The 14,138-nt window shown below is 33.4% G+C and overlaps 1 protein-coding gene across 2 annotated transcripts; it reads right to left on the bottom strand.

The window, feature by feature from the left end:
• Positions 1-294: 294 nt before the first annotated feature.
• On the bottom strand, positions 295-5,437 carry ATK1 (kinesin 1). 2 transcript variants are annotated; one of them, XM_016329093.3, is made up of 17 exons: positions 5,233-5,437; positions 4,863-5,111; positions 4,579-4,723; positions 4,111-4,199; positions 3,902-4,021; positions 3,513-3,716; positions 3,030-3,239; positions 2,849-2,923; positions 2,557-2,703; positions 2,316-2,451; positions 2,103-2,212; positions 1,847-2,008; positions 1,546-1,763; positions 1,283-1,364; positions 1,066-1,170; positions 867-971; positions 295-722 (listed from the first exon to the last, which is right to left on the bottom strand). In XM_016329093.3, exons 1-17 carry the CDS (start codon positions 5,275-5,277, stop codon positions 558-560), a joined length of 2,367 nt encoding a protein of 788 aa, XP_016184579.1. In that variant the 5' UTR covers positions 5,278-5,437; the 3' UTR covers positions 295-557. The 2 variants fall into 2 exon arrangements, with proteins under 2 accessions (XP_016184579.1, XP_020972218.1); XM_021116559.2 differs by having other exon boundaries at positions 4,863-5,108.
• Positions 5,438-14,138: the final 8,701 nt, after the last annotated feature.

The following is a 14,138-nucleotide window of genomic DNA, read 5'->3' as shown; positions in this document are numbered from 1 at the left end:
TTAAAAGACTAGAAATTGTTATTCATTTTAATAATCTTAATCTTAATGGAAGGAATATTTCTTTAGATTAAATACTTTTACTAAAAATGCTCACGGAATTGACAGTTACTCAAATTCAACTCTATTAATATACACAAGTTCATGCCTTAGTATTTATTTATTTCTTATTTTCCTATCATCCGTATTCCTTTATTTATTCACAATTTTCTTCAAAACGAAGTTTCATCCCTCTTAGAAAAAAAGAGGCAGAAGAAAAGGAGTAAGGATTTGTGTTGTTCTATGTAGAGCTTTCCCTCAAGAACAATTCACAGGATGAAAGTTTTATTTTAAGAATGGTCAACACTGCTAAAATAATGAAAAGGTGACTATTATGGTCAGCTAAATGATACAAATCATTAGTACTTTCTTTTGGAGGCTAAATCTAAGCCTCTTTACAAACAAACTACACAAGCCCCATTTCTCTAAAATGTTACACTCTTACATCTATCAAAGCACCATGAAAGAATAGCATTTTTTTTTCCAAACACTAATATATAAATAACAGTTTTATTTTTGGGTTATGGATGATATGTGGCTGTCTGAGTTTGACGCCTTGGAACCCCGATTTCACACGCATTGACTCTGGCTGCGAAACGAAGCGAGCAAAGCGACTCGCTGGTTGATGATTGATCAGGTGCAATGTTGACAAACATCAATGTTTTTGAATCACCAGCAAGACATGGCTGCAAATGCACATGGATACAACATAGAAAGTTAAGTAGCATGTAACAAATTTAAGAATCATACCTATGTAGTATGGACATAGAACATAGAAATTTAAGTAGTATGGACATCTATGTAGTATGTAACAAATTTAAGAATCATACCTGAAGAAGGTATGTAAGTTTTGAATTCCTGAAAGGAACATGCTCTTCTTTCTTTGCCAAAGCGAATATTACATCACTCAAAGATGATAGACTTTTATTGATAGCCTGAATGTTGCAGCAAAACAAAATTAGTTACTATCTCTTTTTTATTACAAGCATTAATTACTGTTTTGTTGAACAATGCAAATCAAATTGATACCTGAGTTTCCTTCAACCGGTCCCCAGTTGCCCCACTCCTTGAAAGTCTTTCACTTCCAGCAAGATCAATCAGATTTAAGACACCTTGTACTTGTTGTTCAGTATTCTACACGCATCAGAAAATAAAGTATTAAGACAAAAAAACAGTACAAAGATTTAGAAGTGTGTCTCAGAATGAAAAATAAAAGTTTTATCAATGTGTATTAGGAGTCAAGTACCTCATTTATCCCACAAATACGCAAAGTGAAGACAAAATGGCTTCTAGATGAATGCTCATTCATCTGTGTCCTTCCCACAGACCTGAAAGAGGGCACAAAAATCTTAAGTTATAAGTAAATTGTAGAACAAGAACAAAAATGTATTATGTATATGAGTAGCTGGAACTTGGAAGAGAACAATATTTCATTTGCAATTCATGTGAAAGAGCACACAGGTTCTTGCATTATATTGGAGGATCCAACATATATAAACCAAACCATACCTGCATTGGGCAGCCTGTTTTAGGAGTGAGGAAATCTCGTTCACGCTACAAACATCCACAATGGTTAGGTCAGAAACGTGTGTGTTTCCGTTTGCATCATGTTTAATATTGTACTGCTTGCCAGAAACACCATTGTCTGTTCGTGTCTGGTCAATCCCACATGGCCTATTTGATAACAAATCCCGGATGGTCTCATTATATATTTCCAAGATTGATGCCTACAAATGTTAACAAAATATTTCAGCTCCCATTCATAGGTATAACCACATGAAAACCAGGACGAAGTATACTAGGTACCAACCTGCATTTTGTACTTCCAACCCTGATCTTTCAGAGATTGGCTTGTCTGGAATATCTGTTCCAGAGAACGTGGTATCAACCCTTTCAAATCTGGAGCATCAGGCCTGCCCATCATTGTATAAGTTTTGCCTGAACCCGTTTGCCCATACGCAAAGATACACACCTGCCATAACAAGCCATGATCCTCTTGTCAATGCAGTTTGTACCAAAAAGAAAAGATAAGTGTTGAGTATGACATGTCAAAGTAAAAAATCAACCTTGTATCCATCAAGTGCACTCTGCACCAGCTGGGATATCTCTAGGAATACGTCATTCTGAGAAGCGTCGTGATTAAACACCTTGTCAAATGTAAAAGGGTACTTCTGCCCTGTTGATCATCAACGATGGCATTGTTATACTTGTTTGGCAAGCATAGACACTAAGTGAAAATCATAACAGAGAGAATGGTGCAAAGAAATTTGAGCATATACCATTTTGAACCAATTCAATTCCCCGGCCAAGTGATTCTGTTGATGTAGGGTAAGAAACGACCATATCAGTTCCTGTGCCGTCATCTGGTAGCAAAGGTCTCACCCGGCAGAACACGCGAATATTTCCTTTTAGCTCCTACAATTTGAAAATTAGAATAATGACCATTGGTTAGAATATATTGCCTCACAACTGAAGAGGGAATGTGGAGATGATACCAATTACTTGGCAAAAAAGTATTACCAGAATGGTGTTGTGAAGTTTTTTCCTCAGCTTATCTCCTTCAACTATTTGAGATTCTTTATCTGCTAATTTATCCTGCAGTTCACGTATGATTCTTTTCTGATCTTCAAACACTGTTCTTGTTTCTGATACAGACATATCAGCCATCTAAAAGAAATAAAATAGATGTTAGCATCAAATCTAGTAATCAAATGAGGACTATATATATAAATACCATTTAATTATTTCCGATAAAATTTTAGCAAAGCCACAAAGGTAAGAATATGTGATACATATAAGTCAATTGCCTTACCTTTAACTTCTCCCTTTCAGTTGCCAGGTGCTGCTCGAGTGTGAATATTCTCTCCCTTTGAGAAGAACAAGTCTCCTATAAAGAAAGCCCACTCTATTATGATATTGTGACTTATGGTCACAGGAGTGCACATAATTAATAAAAAGGATAAAAAATTACAAAGCTGGAAATCTGTACAAACCTCAAGGGCGTTTGTTTTATCTATCAAGGAATCCAATTGTTTACATGATTCCCCAGTAAATTCTTTGTACTTTGCTACTTCTGCTGTTAAATTCTTTACTTGCTTCTGTTGACAATCACGGTCATCTCTGATTTGTTTTAACTCCTCACGAAGACATTTTAGTTCATTTGCTAATTTTTCTTTCTCATTTAGAGCTTCACTCTGTGAAGCCTGAAAAACCAAATATGAAAAAGGGAGTGAACAAACTTTAGAATGCTATACAAAGACAACAACTGGAAGCTAATGCCAATAATTGAAAAGCACGTAACAGCGTAATGCTCAAATCAAAAGTATTTCCTATTTTCACAATAAGATTTTATGACATGTTAGGAATCAGAGTACAAGTTGAATTCCAGTGCCATCATGAAGAACGATGCCAGCACAGAAAACAGCATAACTGCATTAGCAGGTGAAAGAAAGAAAGATCAGACTGAAAAAACTTACTTTAAGAGTCGCCAACTCATTCTGCAGTATCTTATTGTGACCTCTAGCAAGACTAAGGCTTTCAACAGCAGTTGCTTTCTCTGTTTCAAGTTTTCTCTGTGCTTCCTTAGCTGCTTCAAGATCTGACTGAAGACGACTATTGTACTGCTGCAGACTCATATTGTACTCCTGTGATCTTTTGTACAAGTCCTCATTTGAATTTGCCTGCAAAACTCAACAGTTTCAAAGAAAAAATGATAAATAAATAACAATGAGGGAATCACCAGGAATCAAATAACTGACTAGCATTATTAAATCAAGTGAGGAATAACCCAAGAGAAATATTTTTGCCTGACATATTTGACCAGTTTATCAATGACTATCTTTTCTAGAATATAGCACAGTATTACCTTTCGCTCAGCAGCTGATTTCTCGCCCTGAATCCGCTCAAGCTCAGTGGATTTCTCTTTACAAACTTTCTCAGCCGCATTCCTTGCTTCCTTTTCTTCTCTATAACGATTATCTGCTTCCTGGTTTTAAATCCAAGAAAACTTAGGCCATTAGGCAAGAGGGGCAAAAATAGACTCTTCAATTGGGATATTCAACCAGGCATTCTTACCAACTTATCTGATTCTTCCTTTGCAATTCTCTCTTCTAAATCAGAGATTCTCTTGTTCAATTCCTCCATCATATTCTTCAACTCAATCTCTGAGAAAAACATGAGTATTTAATGAATAAATGGTTGGTCTAATGGTATCAATTTCTTATAACATGTCAAAGGAAATGTAAGTACTATGTAGACTTTTAGAAAAAGCAGCCAAAGCAACAAGGTAGAAAATTGAAGCTTTCTTCAACATCAAATTTTGTTAGGAATTTGAAATCATTAGACAGTTATACTAAAGAAAGACATCCATATTCACGGATAATACTCTGCATCTTGGATGCCACAGCGTAATAATAGTATAATTCAAAGAAGCTAGCATTCAACCACATATTTAACAAAAATCAGATATTTTCAACAACACATCCAATCAACTTATCAGTTGTCACCGAAAAAGTCCACATAGTCAAGAGAGAAACACAATACCAATATCATTGCACTTCTTCTGAGCTGCCTCTAGTTCAGAACCAAGCCTCTGCTTTTCTTGGGCATCTCCTTCTTCAATTTTCTTAAACCAGCGAACGCAAAGCTTAAGCCGCTTTATCAGGTCAGTCATCTGCTCCATCTTTTTCTGCAAAACGAGTTGGGAAAACACTATGAAACTAAAACACCAGCATAACAACAACCACCTAAGTACTTCAGCAAAAAAAAATTGTCCAAATAAGATCCACCGCCCAGATAACACAAATTCATTAAGATTGTCAAAGTACCTTATTATCATAAGGATTCCCCTTCTTCATCTTCTCATTCAACAAGGCCGCTACGTCCTCCTTGGTGAACTCAATGGTATCACACTCAGAGGGTTCGGCGCTTCCGGCCTCACTTGCGGCATCCGTGCGGTTGTTAACGGAGGAAAATGGCGTCCTTATCCTACCTCCAGTGGCTCCTTGTCTCTCCATCTTGTCAGCTCCGATCCTTCGACGCTTATCCGAGAATAATTCTTCTGAACCCACCTTCTTCTAAAATAAAACAAACAAAAAAATCCGAAGAAGAAATTGCCTTAGATTCGAAAATTATTATCACTATCAGTGAATGAAATCGATGCTGAAATTAGATGAAAGGGGGGAAATGGGGACTTACGTGAGAGGGGCTGCGAGGAGGCCTGTTCTGGTTTCGAGAAGCCATGTTTGGCTTCGGAAATGGTCGGGTCAATTTGGGAACTTAGGGTTTGTGGGAAAGGGAAGACGAAGAGAGCGGGGTGTTGCGTTGTGTTGTGGATGGAGCGTGAAATTTGAATTTGGGTGTGGCGCGGTTAACTCACCCAGTTGATCTAATCATCTACGATAAAATAAAATAAAGAAATAATCCTTTTTTTTATAAATTCAAATTTGAAACTAACGGTTATCTTCCTCGTAACAAAAATCGTCTTTTTTATTTTTGCTAAGGCCCACACAAGGGTGATTTGGTACATTCAGCCCACCCAAGTTTTGCAATTTGCATAGAGTGGGCAACTAGTTATTTCAAAATCATAGTTAATTCAATTTCTATATGAGCATGAAAGAAAATTATGATCAAAACAAAAAATTAGTAATAACTAGAGAAGTGCCCGTGCGATGCACGGGTATCATAATTATAATGAAAAATATTTAATATTAAAATATTATTAGATTAAGGACTTGATATAGACTTTTATTTATATATATATATATATATATATATATATATATATATATATATAAAATTAGATCATAAAAATAAGAATATGTGATTTTACTTTTTAAAAAAAATTACAAAAATAAATAAAATAAAATAAAAATATGACTTAATTATAATAAATACATTATAATATAATTATATAATGAAGTTGTGAACAAAATAATTTAATATTAAAGTCTCATATAAAAAAAAGTTTACGAATCAACACAAATACTAAAAAAATCTAAAGCTAAAATACAATTCAATTTGCATTATAATAATAAAGTTATTTTTTTTTTCAAATAATGAAAACTATACAGAATAATCCCATAATTTTCATTATTTTTTAATTTTTATATTTGTTTCAAAACTCTTATGTACTAAATTCATTGTTCTTTTTTAATTTTTCTCCTTTTTAAGACAAAAAAAAAAAAAAAAACCTTTTAAAAACTTCGATATCAAAAACTCAAATGCTGAAAAACAGTTTCAAATAAAAAATAATAAAAATAAATAATCATATTCAATCAAACAAAATTGCTATAAGATGAAAATGATTATCCTTTTTTAATCTTCAATATGACTACTTGGACATATAAACATGAGATTAATTTTTATCAATTTTTTTCTTTAAAAACGAAGAGTAAATATTCTGACACATCAAAACTAATAGGGTATGTTCTTAAGAAGATTACTTCTTATTATCAGTTATTATTTTTTTTTATTGAAAAAAGGTCTAAAACCATGATATTTAGATTCAAAGCACTTACTAAAAGACACGAACAAAGTGAAAAGTAATTTCACAAACTATATGTATATAACTTTTATTCAAAAGAGTCGCAAGATACCAAAAATATTATAAAAGATTGGCATAAGTATCAAATCAGAAGGAAGATGAGAATGAAATTTGAGTTTGTGATTTAAATAAAAATATGTTAACCAACTACCGTAATCCATAAAAAAAAGGATTTAACCATCTATCTTCATTACTTCAAAGAAATATGCTTATATAATTATGAAAAAATGACAAAATATATCGTGCATTGTCGCTGTATGTGAACAAAAATAAATAAAGCTAAGTATCACATCATGCAATATTATTAAAGACCTCTGTTAAATACTACATTTAAACTTTATAGTACTGCTGTTGGGCATCAAACTATTGTTTTGAATAAGCATTATAGTGCTTTTTTTATTTGATTAAGAATTATAATACCTCTTTTTTTATTTGACCCTTGATAATGTAACAAATAATTGTTCCAACTTGTATGCTTTGCAGAACTCTTTCTAACCATTGTCAAACTTGATATTACCTTATAAACAAGATGATAGTTTTAATGAAATAATATTGTTGCTATTAAGTCGAAAAACTTTAACAAAAAGCAAGGCTTTATGTGAAAATTGTTTACCAAAAAGATCAATATTTTTAAAATATTCTAATTAATAAAAATGTATAAATTCCTTATTAATCATACCTTGAGAAATACTAAAAAAAAAGATGTTAGAGAAATATTTATTTAATATTAATTAATAATCATATTTATTATAATTATTATTATTAGTAGTAGTAGTAAACAAAAGATAATATGAGAGAAAGGGTTTCTTAATTTTTTAAGCTGATTCAAAAACTGATAATTACACTAAGTCATAAACTGATAGTTACACTAAGTCATCAATATCTCCATAAAAAGATGTGAACTATGAAGTTAAGAACTCGACGAGAAGGAGATTCCATAAGAATTTGGTATGCATTGTTCCTGTTAGGTGGTTCCAACTTCCAAATGCCCTTTTAATTGATTAGAAGAATTTAAAGGCCCATTTTAGGGCTATTATTGAAGTGTTTTAAGTTAAAATGATTCAGTTAGTAATTATTAGAGGACCAATTACATCTATCTATACTTTATTAATATCAAAATAAAGGTGCAAAATTAAACATGTAAAAAAATGTGTAAAATTAAGTTAAAAGTGAGCGATGTTGGTATGGCTATGCTATAGAATCCATATCAACCAACCTAGAAACACATCTAAGAATGAGATGTAAAATTAATCATGAAAAATAACAACAAAATTCTTATAATTATTACTACTCTCTAGCCACCAAGCTTAGTTTTTTGTATTTACCATAGCAACAAATAGTATTAAAGCTTGTGGCACCCAATAGACAACAAAAGTACCCCATTCCAAAAATCATGAACAGAGTAATGATATCCAAAGAAAAAAAAATAATTATGTAATACTTTTTTCTCAAAAAAAAAATCAAGAATCGATATAAACCTAATCAACAATGAAATTTAGATTCTTCCAAAGAACCATCACACATAAATATGAAAAGAGCCATAGTTGATGAGAACTAATCATTGAATTAAACTTACTCATTATTCATGATGCTCCCTAATATATCGTGATAAATACTCTGTTACTCTATCTAGTTATGTCAATCTAAAGACAGCCTACATTAAAAATTAGAGACCAAGAAGCATCTTATCAGGACCAGAATTAACACTAAGTTCAAAATCAGAAGAAAATAATGAACAATAAAGAACATGAAAAAGAAAAATTAATGAATAGCAATTATGAAAATACCTTATATATAATATGTTCAAGATAGTAGTGATACTAACATTTACATCACTATTAGGAAATAAATCAAAATTTAACTCCAACACCTCCATGCGTAAAAAAATTCTTCAAACAAATACTAAAATTGAGAAGCAATAAAATTAGGCCATTCCTCAAAGAGATTGGAATTTAAAACCATCAAGTTTGACCTTTTGTCTTTCTATAATCAACTAATGAAATTATTAATATCATATAAAGGGTCAAATGAATTTGGAAAAAAAAATCGAAAAAGCAATAAAAGGGAAGCTAGAAACTTGATAACCTACATTATCTTATGCAATTTTCAAATAAATATATTATGTGCCAAAAATTGGTCAAAAACAGATTCAACATATAATCAATTATTCTGTTGAACTATTTTAAGTTGTATTATATGACATTGCCAAAAGATAACTTGGTATGATATGTCTTAAATATTAACCGAAAGTTATTGCTACAACTCCAACCAATAAACAAATTATTTTTCACAACTGTGGTAAGTAGTTTCCATGTCTAGCTAACCACCGGAGAAGACAAAAAAAAGTTAAAGGCTTATTTGGTAATTTTTGGGACTTTGGATATACTGTATAGATATCAAAATAGTAATCAAGGCAAATACTTACTTGAAAGTTATACACGAAATAAAGAAAAACTAAAAGCACCAAGAATATTTTCTAGACACTATTTTAATTATGTAAAAAAATAAAAAGAAAAAAAGAGATGAACGTGGATTTTTGTTCAAAAAGAATTAAGTTTATAAGTTAAACAAACTCATAAACATAGTCCAAAAAGACTCATAATCATTAAGGACAGCCAAAAAAATAGAATTCAAGAAAAAACAGTCTATGAATTTATGATGAACAAACCATCCAAAGTTAAGACTTAAAAGAAAGGCATTAACCAATCATACCAAAAGTAATTAGTATCACCATTTTATTTTCTAGACTTGAAAGTTGCAGGACAATAATAAGTGGTTCAATCTCGACCATGTCAAAAATGGGAATTTAGTTCATCAACAAATTTTCTAAAGACGGTGAATCTAAGCATAGTATGTCTATAATTAATATTTGATGATTAAAATGGAGTGTGTTCGTTGCCATATATACAACATAACTTAGACTTATTTCACTTCAAAATCTTATTCAAATGCATAATATAAAAATTGTAGTCCATAGGATAATACTATTTTCACAAATAAGCTTTAATTATGAATGAAAAGATATATACGTATAATATCTCAGATACAGCGATAAAGGAGAATTTTCTCTAAAAAATTAACCCAGTTTTAGAAGGAAAAAGACCCAAAAATTGAGAATTGAAACTACCACCCTGAAGAGTGAAGAACATAGCCAAACTTGAGAGGAAGGAGGATAGATAAGGTAATAATAAGTAGAAGAATAATAATAAGCAAAAGCAAAAAATAAATTTAAGCAATTGAACAAATAAAAAACTAATAAAAACTCAATAGAGTGGGTGGATGCAAACCTTCCACAGTAGCTACACAGCAAGACCTTCTTTTGCCTTAGTTCCTAAATTACTCTGAAAATATAAAAGCCAAGACATCAAAAACTAAAGGAAAAATGAAAACTCAGGCACAATGTTCAGAGGAGTAGTGAAAATGTGGAATGAGGATGGTTTGATAATGGGGTGTTATTGTAACAAAGATCATACATTAAAAATTTGAAAAAAATCGTGAGGATGCCACGTAAGATTAATCACTATGGCATAAACCTTCTTTTAAAGGATTGTTATAGGATAATAAGTCTCTTTGATGTTTATTTAAAGCAAAAAATATTTTTTAATAATTAAAAATTAGTAAAAAGACTTTCACCACTTGTTTTTTCATTGTGAGTTTACTTGACAGATATGGTGTACATAGTTATTTGACTATGGTAAATTGTAGACTATTTTAGGGACAATTAAACAACACTTTGAGAGCTGAACATGAACGACAGTAAAAAAGGAGGAGAGTAATAGGTGGCTAATTGATATTTTTGTTATTATTTGGCACATATGAATAGAAAAAGAATAACAAAATCTTGAGGAGTCAAAGAAGCAGAAATTGCGGAAGTTATTAACAAGTCATTTATGAGCTATAAAGAGTAAAACGAAGTTGATCATAATAATTGTTGATGGTAATGAATATGGATTAATTTTTATACTTACTATTTAGTTTTTTTGTTCTATTATTGTTCCATTTTATTGTGTTGAACCTTTTTACTTCAAAAAGAATATGACCGATGAATCTTTGTAAAATTCGAATTTGCGAAAAAAAAAAAAAAAGACTAATAACTGAAACATCATCATTTTCTAGTACTAAATCTAGTATAAATCATGTTAGTGTAACAATGAAAGTTTGGTTCCATCACAGTTTGCAAATGTGGAAGATGGTGACTGTTATCACAATCTCATAATTAGCCAAATTTATGTGTTTCTTTATTTGATAGTAATGAAGATTTATATTCATCCTTTTTCTGTTAAAAAAAATGGGATTATGTTTGGTATATTGATAAAAATAAATGATACAAATATTTCAAAAACATATTTATGTATAAAAATTATAAATAAAAACAGCTAATCAATAGTTTTTTACTTTTTACATATTTTTTTGTAAGATTGTATCAATCACACAATGAGTATTGACTTTTAAATTTATTTATTTTCGTAAAAAATAAAAACACAACCACTTAAATAAAAGGAGAAATCATGCGTGTGAAATACACTTTTCTTTTTCTTTTTAAGTAATTATTTGAGGAGCTGTTGAAATAGTTTATGTAACAAAGTGACGGTTAAATTATTCAAACTTTTTCACTCACAAATCATATATATAAAATATCTAATTTGAAAAAGAAAAAGAGTTGTGGATGATATTTGGGACCAAAATACATACAAATTATATTATCTTTATACAAAATCCTAATTCAAACTTCACGTGACAAGTACATGTCAATAATTTTTTGTCAATACTTCAGTTATGAGTTATGAGCAAAAAGGAAGAGGAGGTAAGATATGTGAAAAGGAAAAAATAATTGTTCATGTACATTTCTTTTCTATGAATCGAAATGTTTGGCGAAATGATAGGCATTGTATCTGAAACATTTGGTAAGTGAATGATTAATTGGGGCTTTGTTGCCTCTTCTCTTCCCTTCTTGAAGCAGTGACAGAAACATAATAGGCAACATTGAACAATGCATGAATAAAACACAAAATCCCTCCGATGGATAGAAACCGATTAGGGGTAAGTATGGTTTTGGTCCTTAAAGTTTTTCACCAAAATCGAATCCGTCCCTCATATAATTTTTTATTTAAAATGATCCTTAACGTTTTTTTCGTATTAAAATCGTCATTTTTAATAATTTTTTTATATTATTCCTAAACTACCCATATTCCTATTTTAATAATAAAAATTATAAAATTAAAAAAAAAGAAAACGCGTGTAAAGCATGTTGGGGGGGGGGAAGAAAAGGGTATACGAAGGGGGAGGAGGGGAGGGGAAGGGAAGAGGGGGAGGGGGAAGGGGAAGGGGGGAGCGGGACGGCGCCGGCGCCGGCGAAGCTTGAAGCTGCCGTCGCCGTCGCCGAAAGAAAGGAGAGAAAGGGATACAGAGAAGCGGGGGATCGGGAGAAACAGGGAGGAGGGGGGAGAGAAGGGGTCGTCGCCGCCGCCGCTCCTCGTCGCTCCTCGCCGACGCCACTCCTTGTCGCTCCTCGCCGACGCCACTCCTTGTCGCTCCTCGCCGACGCCACTCCTTGCCCTCGTCTCGAGCCGTTTCTGCTCCTCCTCCTCGCCCTCGTCGTCACCGCCGTGACCTCCTCGTCGTCGGCTTCCGCTCTGCTGCTCTTCACCGCCTCGCCGCTGCTCCTCGCGCGCCTCTGCTTCTTGCTTCGATCTCTGTTTCTCCTTCTTCTGCTTCTTGATTTGTTATTTTGTTGAATCTGATTTGATTTGTTGAATTATTGTTGGTTTTGTTCTTGTTGAATCTGATTTCATTTCTGAATTGTTGGTTTTGTTGATTTCTGAATTTAGTGTTGGTGTTAGTTGGTGTTGGTGTTGTGTTGGTGGTGGTGTTTGTGGTGGTGGTGGTGGTGGTGGTGGTGGTTGCGGCGGCGGTGGTGGTGGTGGTGGTGGTGGCGGTGGTGTTGGTGTTGGTGGTGTTGGTGTTGGAGGAGGTAATTGTGTTAGTAGTGGTGAGGGTATTTTTGTCCAAAAAAAAATAAAAGAACGATTTTAATACGAAAAAAAACGTTAAGAACCATTTTAAATTAAAAATTAGATGAAGGACGAATTTGATTCTGACAAAAAATTTTAAGGACCAAAACCATACTTACTCCAAACCGATTATTTGATATCCCACAAGATTCTCTTGATCTTGAGTTGGCTAATGTGCCTATGATGAACATCGAGAATGCAACCCCTAATACGATCCTGCAATAAGAATGATAATCATTCACATCAAGTTTAAAGTTTATGGCATAGAATTGAAGATTAAAGTGAAATGAAGGGCTATTAACTTACCAAATGCAAATGCATCTTCCAAGCAAGTGAGCAATTGCATGTGCACACACCAACATAAGAATAAAGATTGAGCCAGGATTGTTGCCAATTATCTCATGTGTAGGAATGGCAAAATTTTCTGAGACGTGGGCATTCCTGCGGGGACTGTTCTGAATGGGGATCCGATTGTAGGGAATTTTTTTCGCGGGGATGGGGATGGGGGACAAAATTCCCCTGAAGCAGGTGCGGGGACCCGAGCGGGGATCCCCGTCCCGTCCCCGCTATTCCCTGAAATTTATGAATTTCTTAAATTATCCTTAATAGTTTATTTCTCATATATGTTTTTTAGTCATTTCTCACACACATATATATATAGAAACCCAAAACTCCTAATCTTTATTTGCATAACCCTTCTTCAATTCAGAGATCTCTAAGGCTGTCCATACTCCATCCAACCTCTCTGCAGCCACCCCCTCGTTACCCTTCTCACCGCATCGTCACACCTCACCGTGCCATCACCCTTACCGCGTCATAATTTCTATTTGCGGCGTTCCTTTTCGTAACTCTGCCGTCGTGTCCATTCTCCTCTCTGTTGCCGCGTCTCCCACCTCGTCCACTACTTTGTCCTTTGGCTCGTCGTTGCGTCCCCCCATTGCGTTATTTCGAAAGAAGTCACCATCGTGTCATTTAAATTTTTTGTATAAAATCTTGCAGTTTTTGTATAAGATAGATACTTGCAGCTCTATTCATATGAAAATTAATAATTAGTTAAAACTATTATGTAGATGGGGAATGGAGTCTCCGCGGGGAATGGGGCCCCGTGAGAATGGGGATGGGGAACAATATTCTCCCACGGCGGGGAATGGGGCGGGGATGGGGAGTAAATATGAGGGCGGAGATGGGGAGCAGGGAGGCATCCCCGCCCCCACCCTGCCCCATTGATATCCCTACTCCTGTGAGAGCAATTATTAGTTGTTATTAAGAGGGGTAAAAGCTGCTTTTACTTTATTCTTCTTCTTTTATTGTTTCCCTTTCTAATATTCCTTTCTTTCATGGAGAACAAGAAAACCAGAGGTTCATGAGCAAGGAAAGCTCAAATCCATGGGTATTGCTACTCAACTTCTTGGAACCAATATTGTTCTCTAATCTCTATACTTTTAGTTTTCATTATTTTCTGTAAAATACGAAAAAATCAGTTGGAGAAATGAGCTATGATAAAGTTGATTGGAATTTTTTTGAGCACACTCTTGAATCTTTTGGCT

Source organism: Arachis ipaensis, chromosome B2 (genome assembly GCF_059453495.1).
Source record: "Arachis ipaensis isolate K30076 ecotype BB chromosome B2, ASM5945349v1, whole genome shotgun sequence".
NCBI lineage: Eukaryota > Viridiplantae > Streptophyta > Magnoliopsida > Fabales > Fabaceae > Arachis > Arachis ipaensis.
Note: the sequence above shows the minus strand (reverse complement) of the source record. Positions and strands in the feature narration are given on the sequence as shown.

Bases quoted from the DNA above. Each gene is read 5' to 3' on its own strand.
- ATK1 (XM_016329093.3), bottom strand. From the start codon at position 5,277: ATGGCTTCTCGAAACCAGAACAGGCCTCCTCGCAGCCCCTCTCAC. The intron at 4,200-4,578 runs GTATTGTGTTTC...TGTTTTTCTCAG, and splicing joins GAAGAAGTGCAATGATATTG to AGATTGAGTTGAAGAATATG. The intron at 1,171-1,282 runs GTACTTGACTCC...TGATGCGTGTAG, and splicing joins GTATTTGTGGGATAAATGAG to AATACTGAACAACAAGTACA.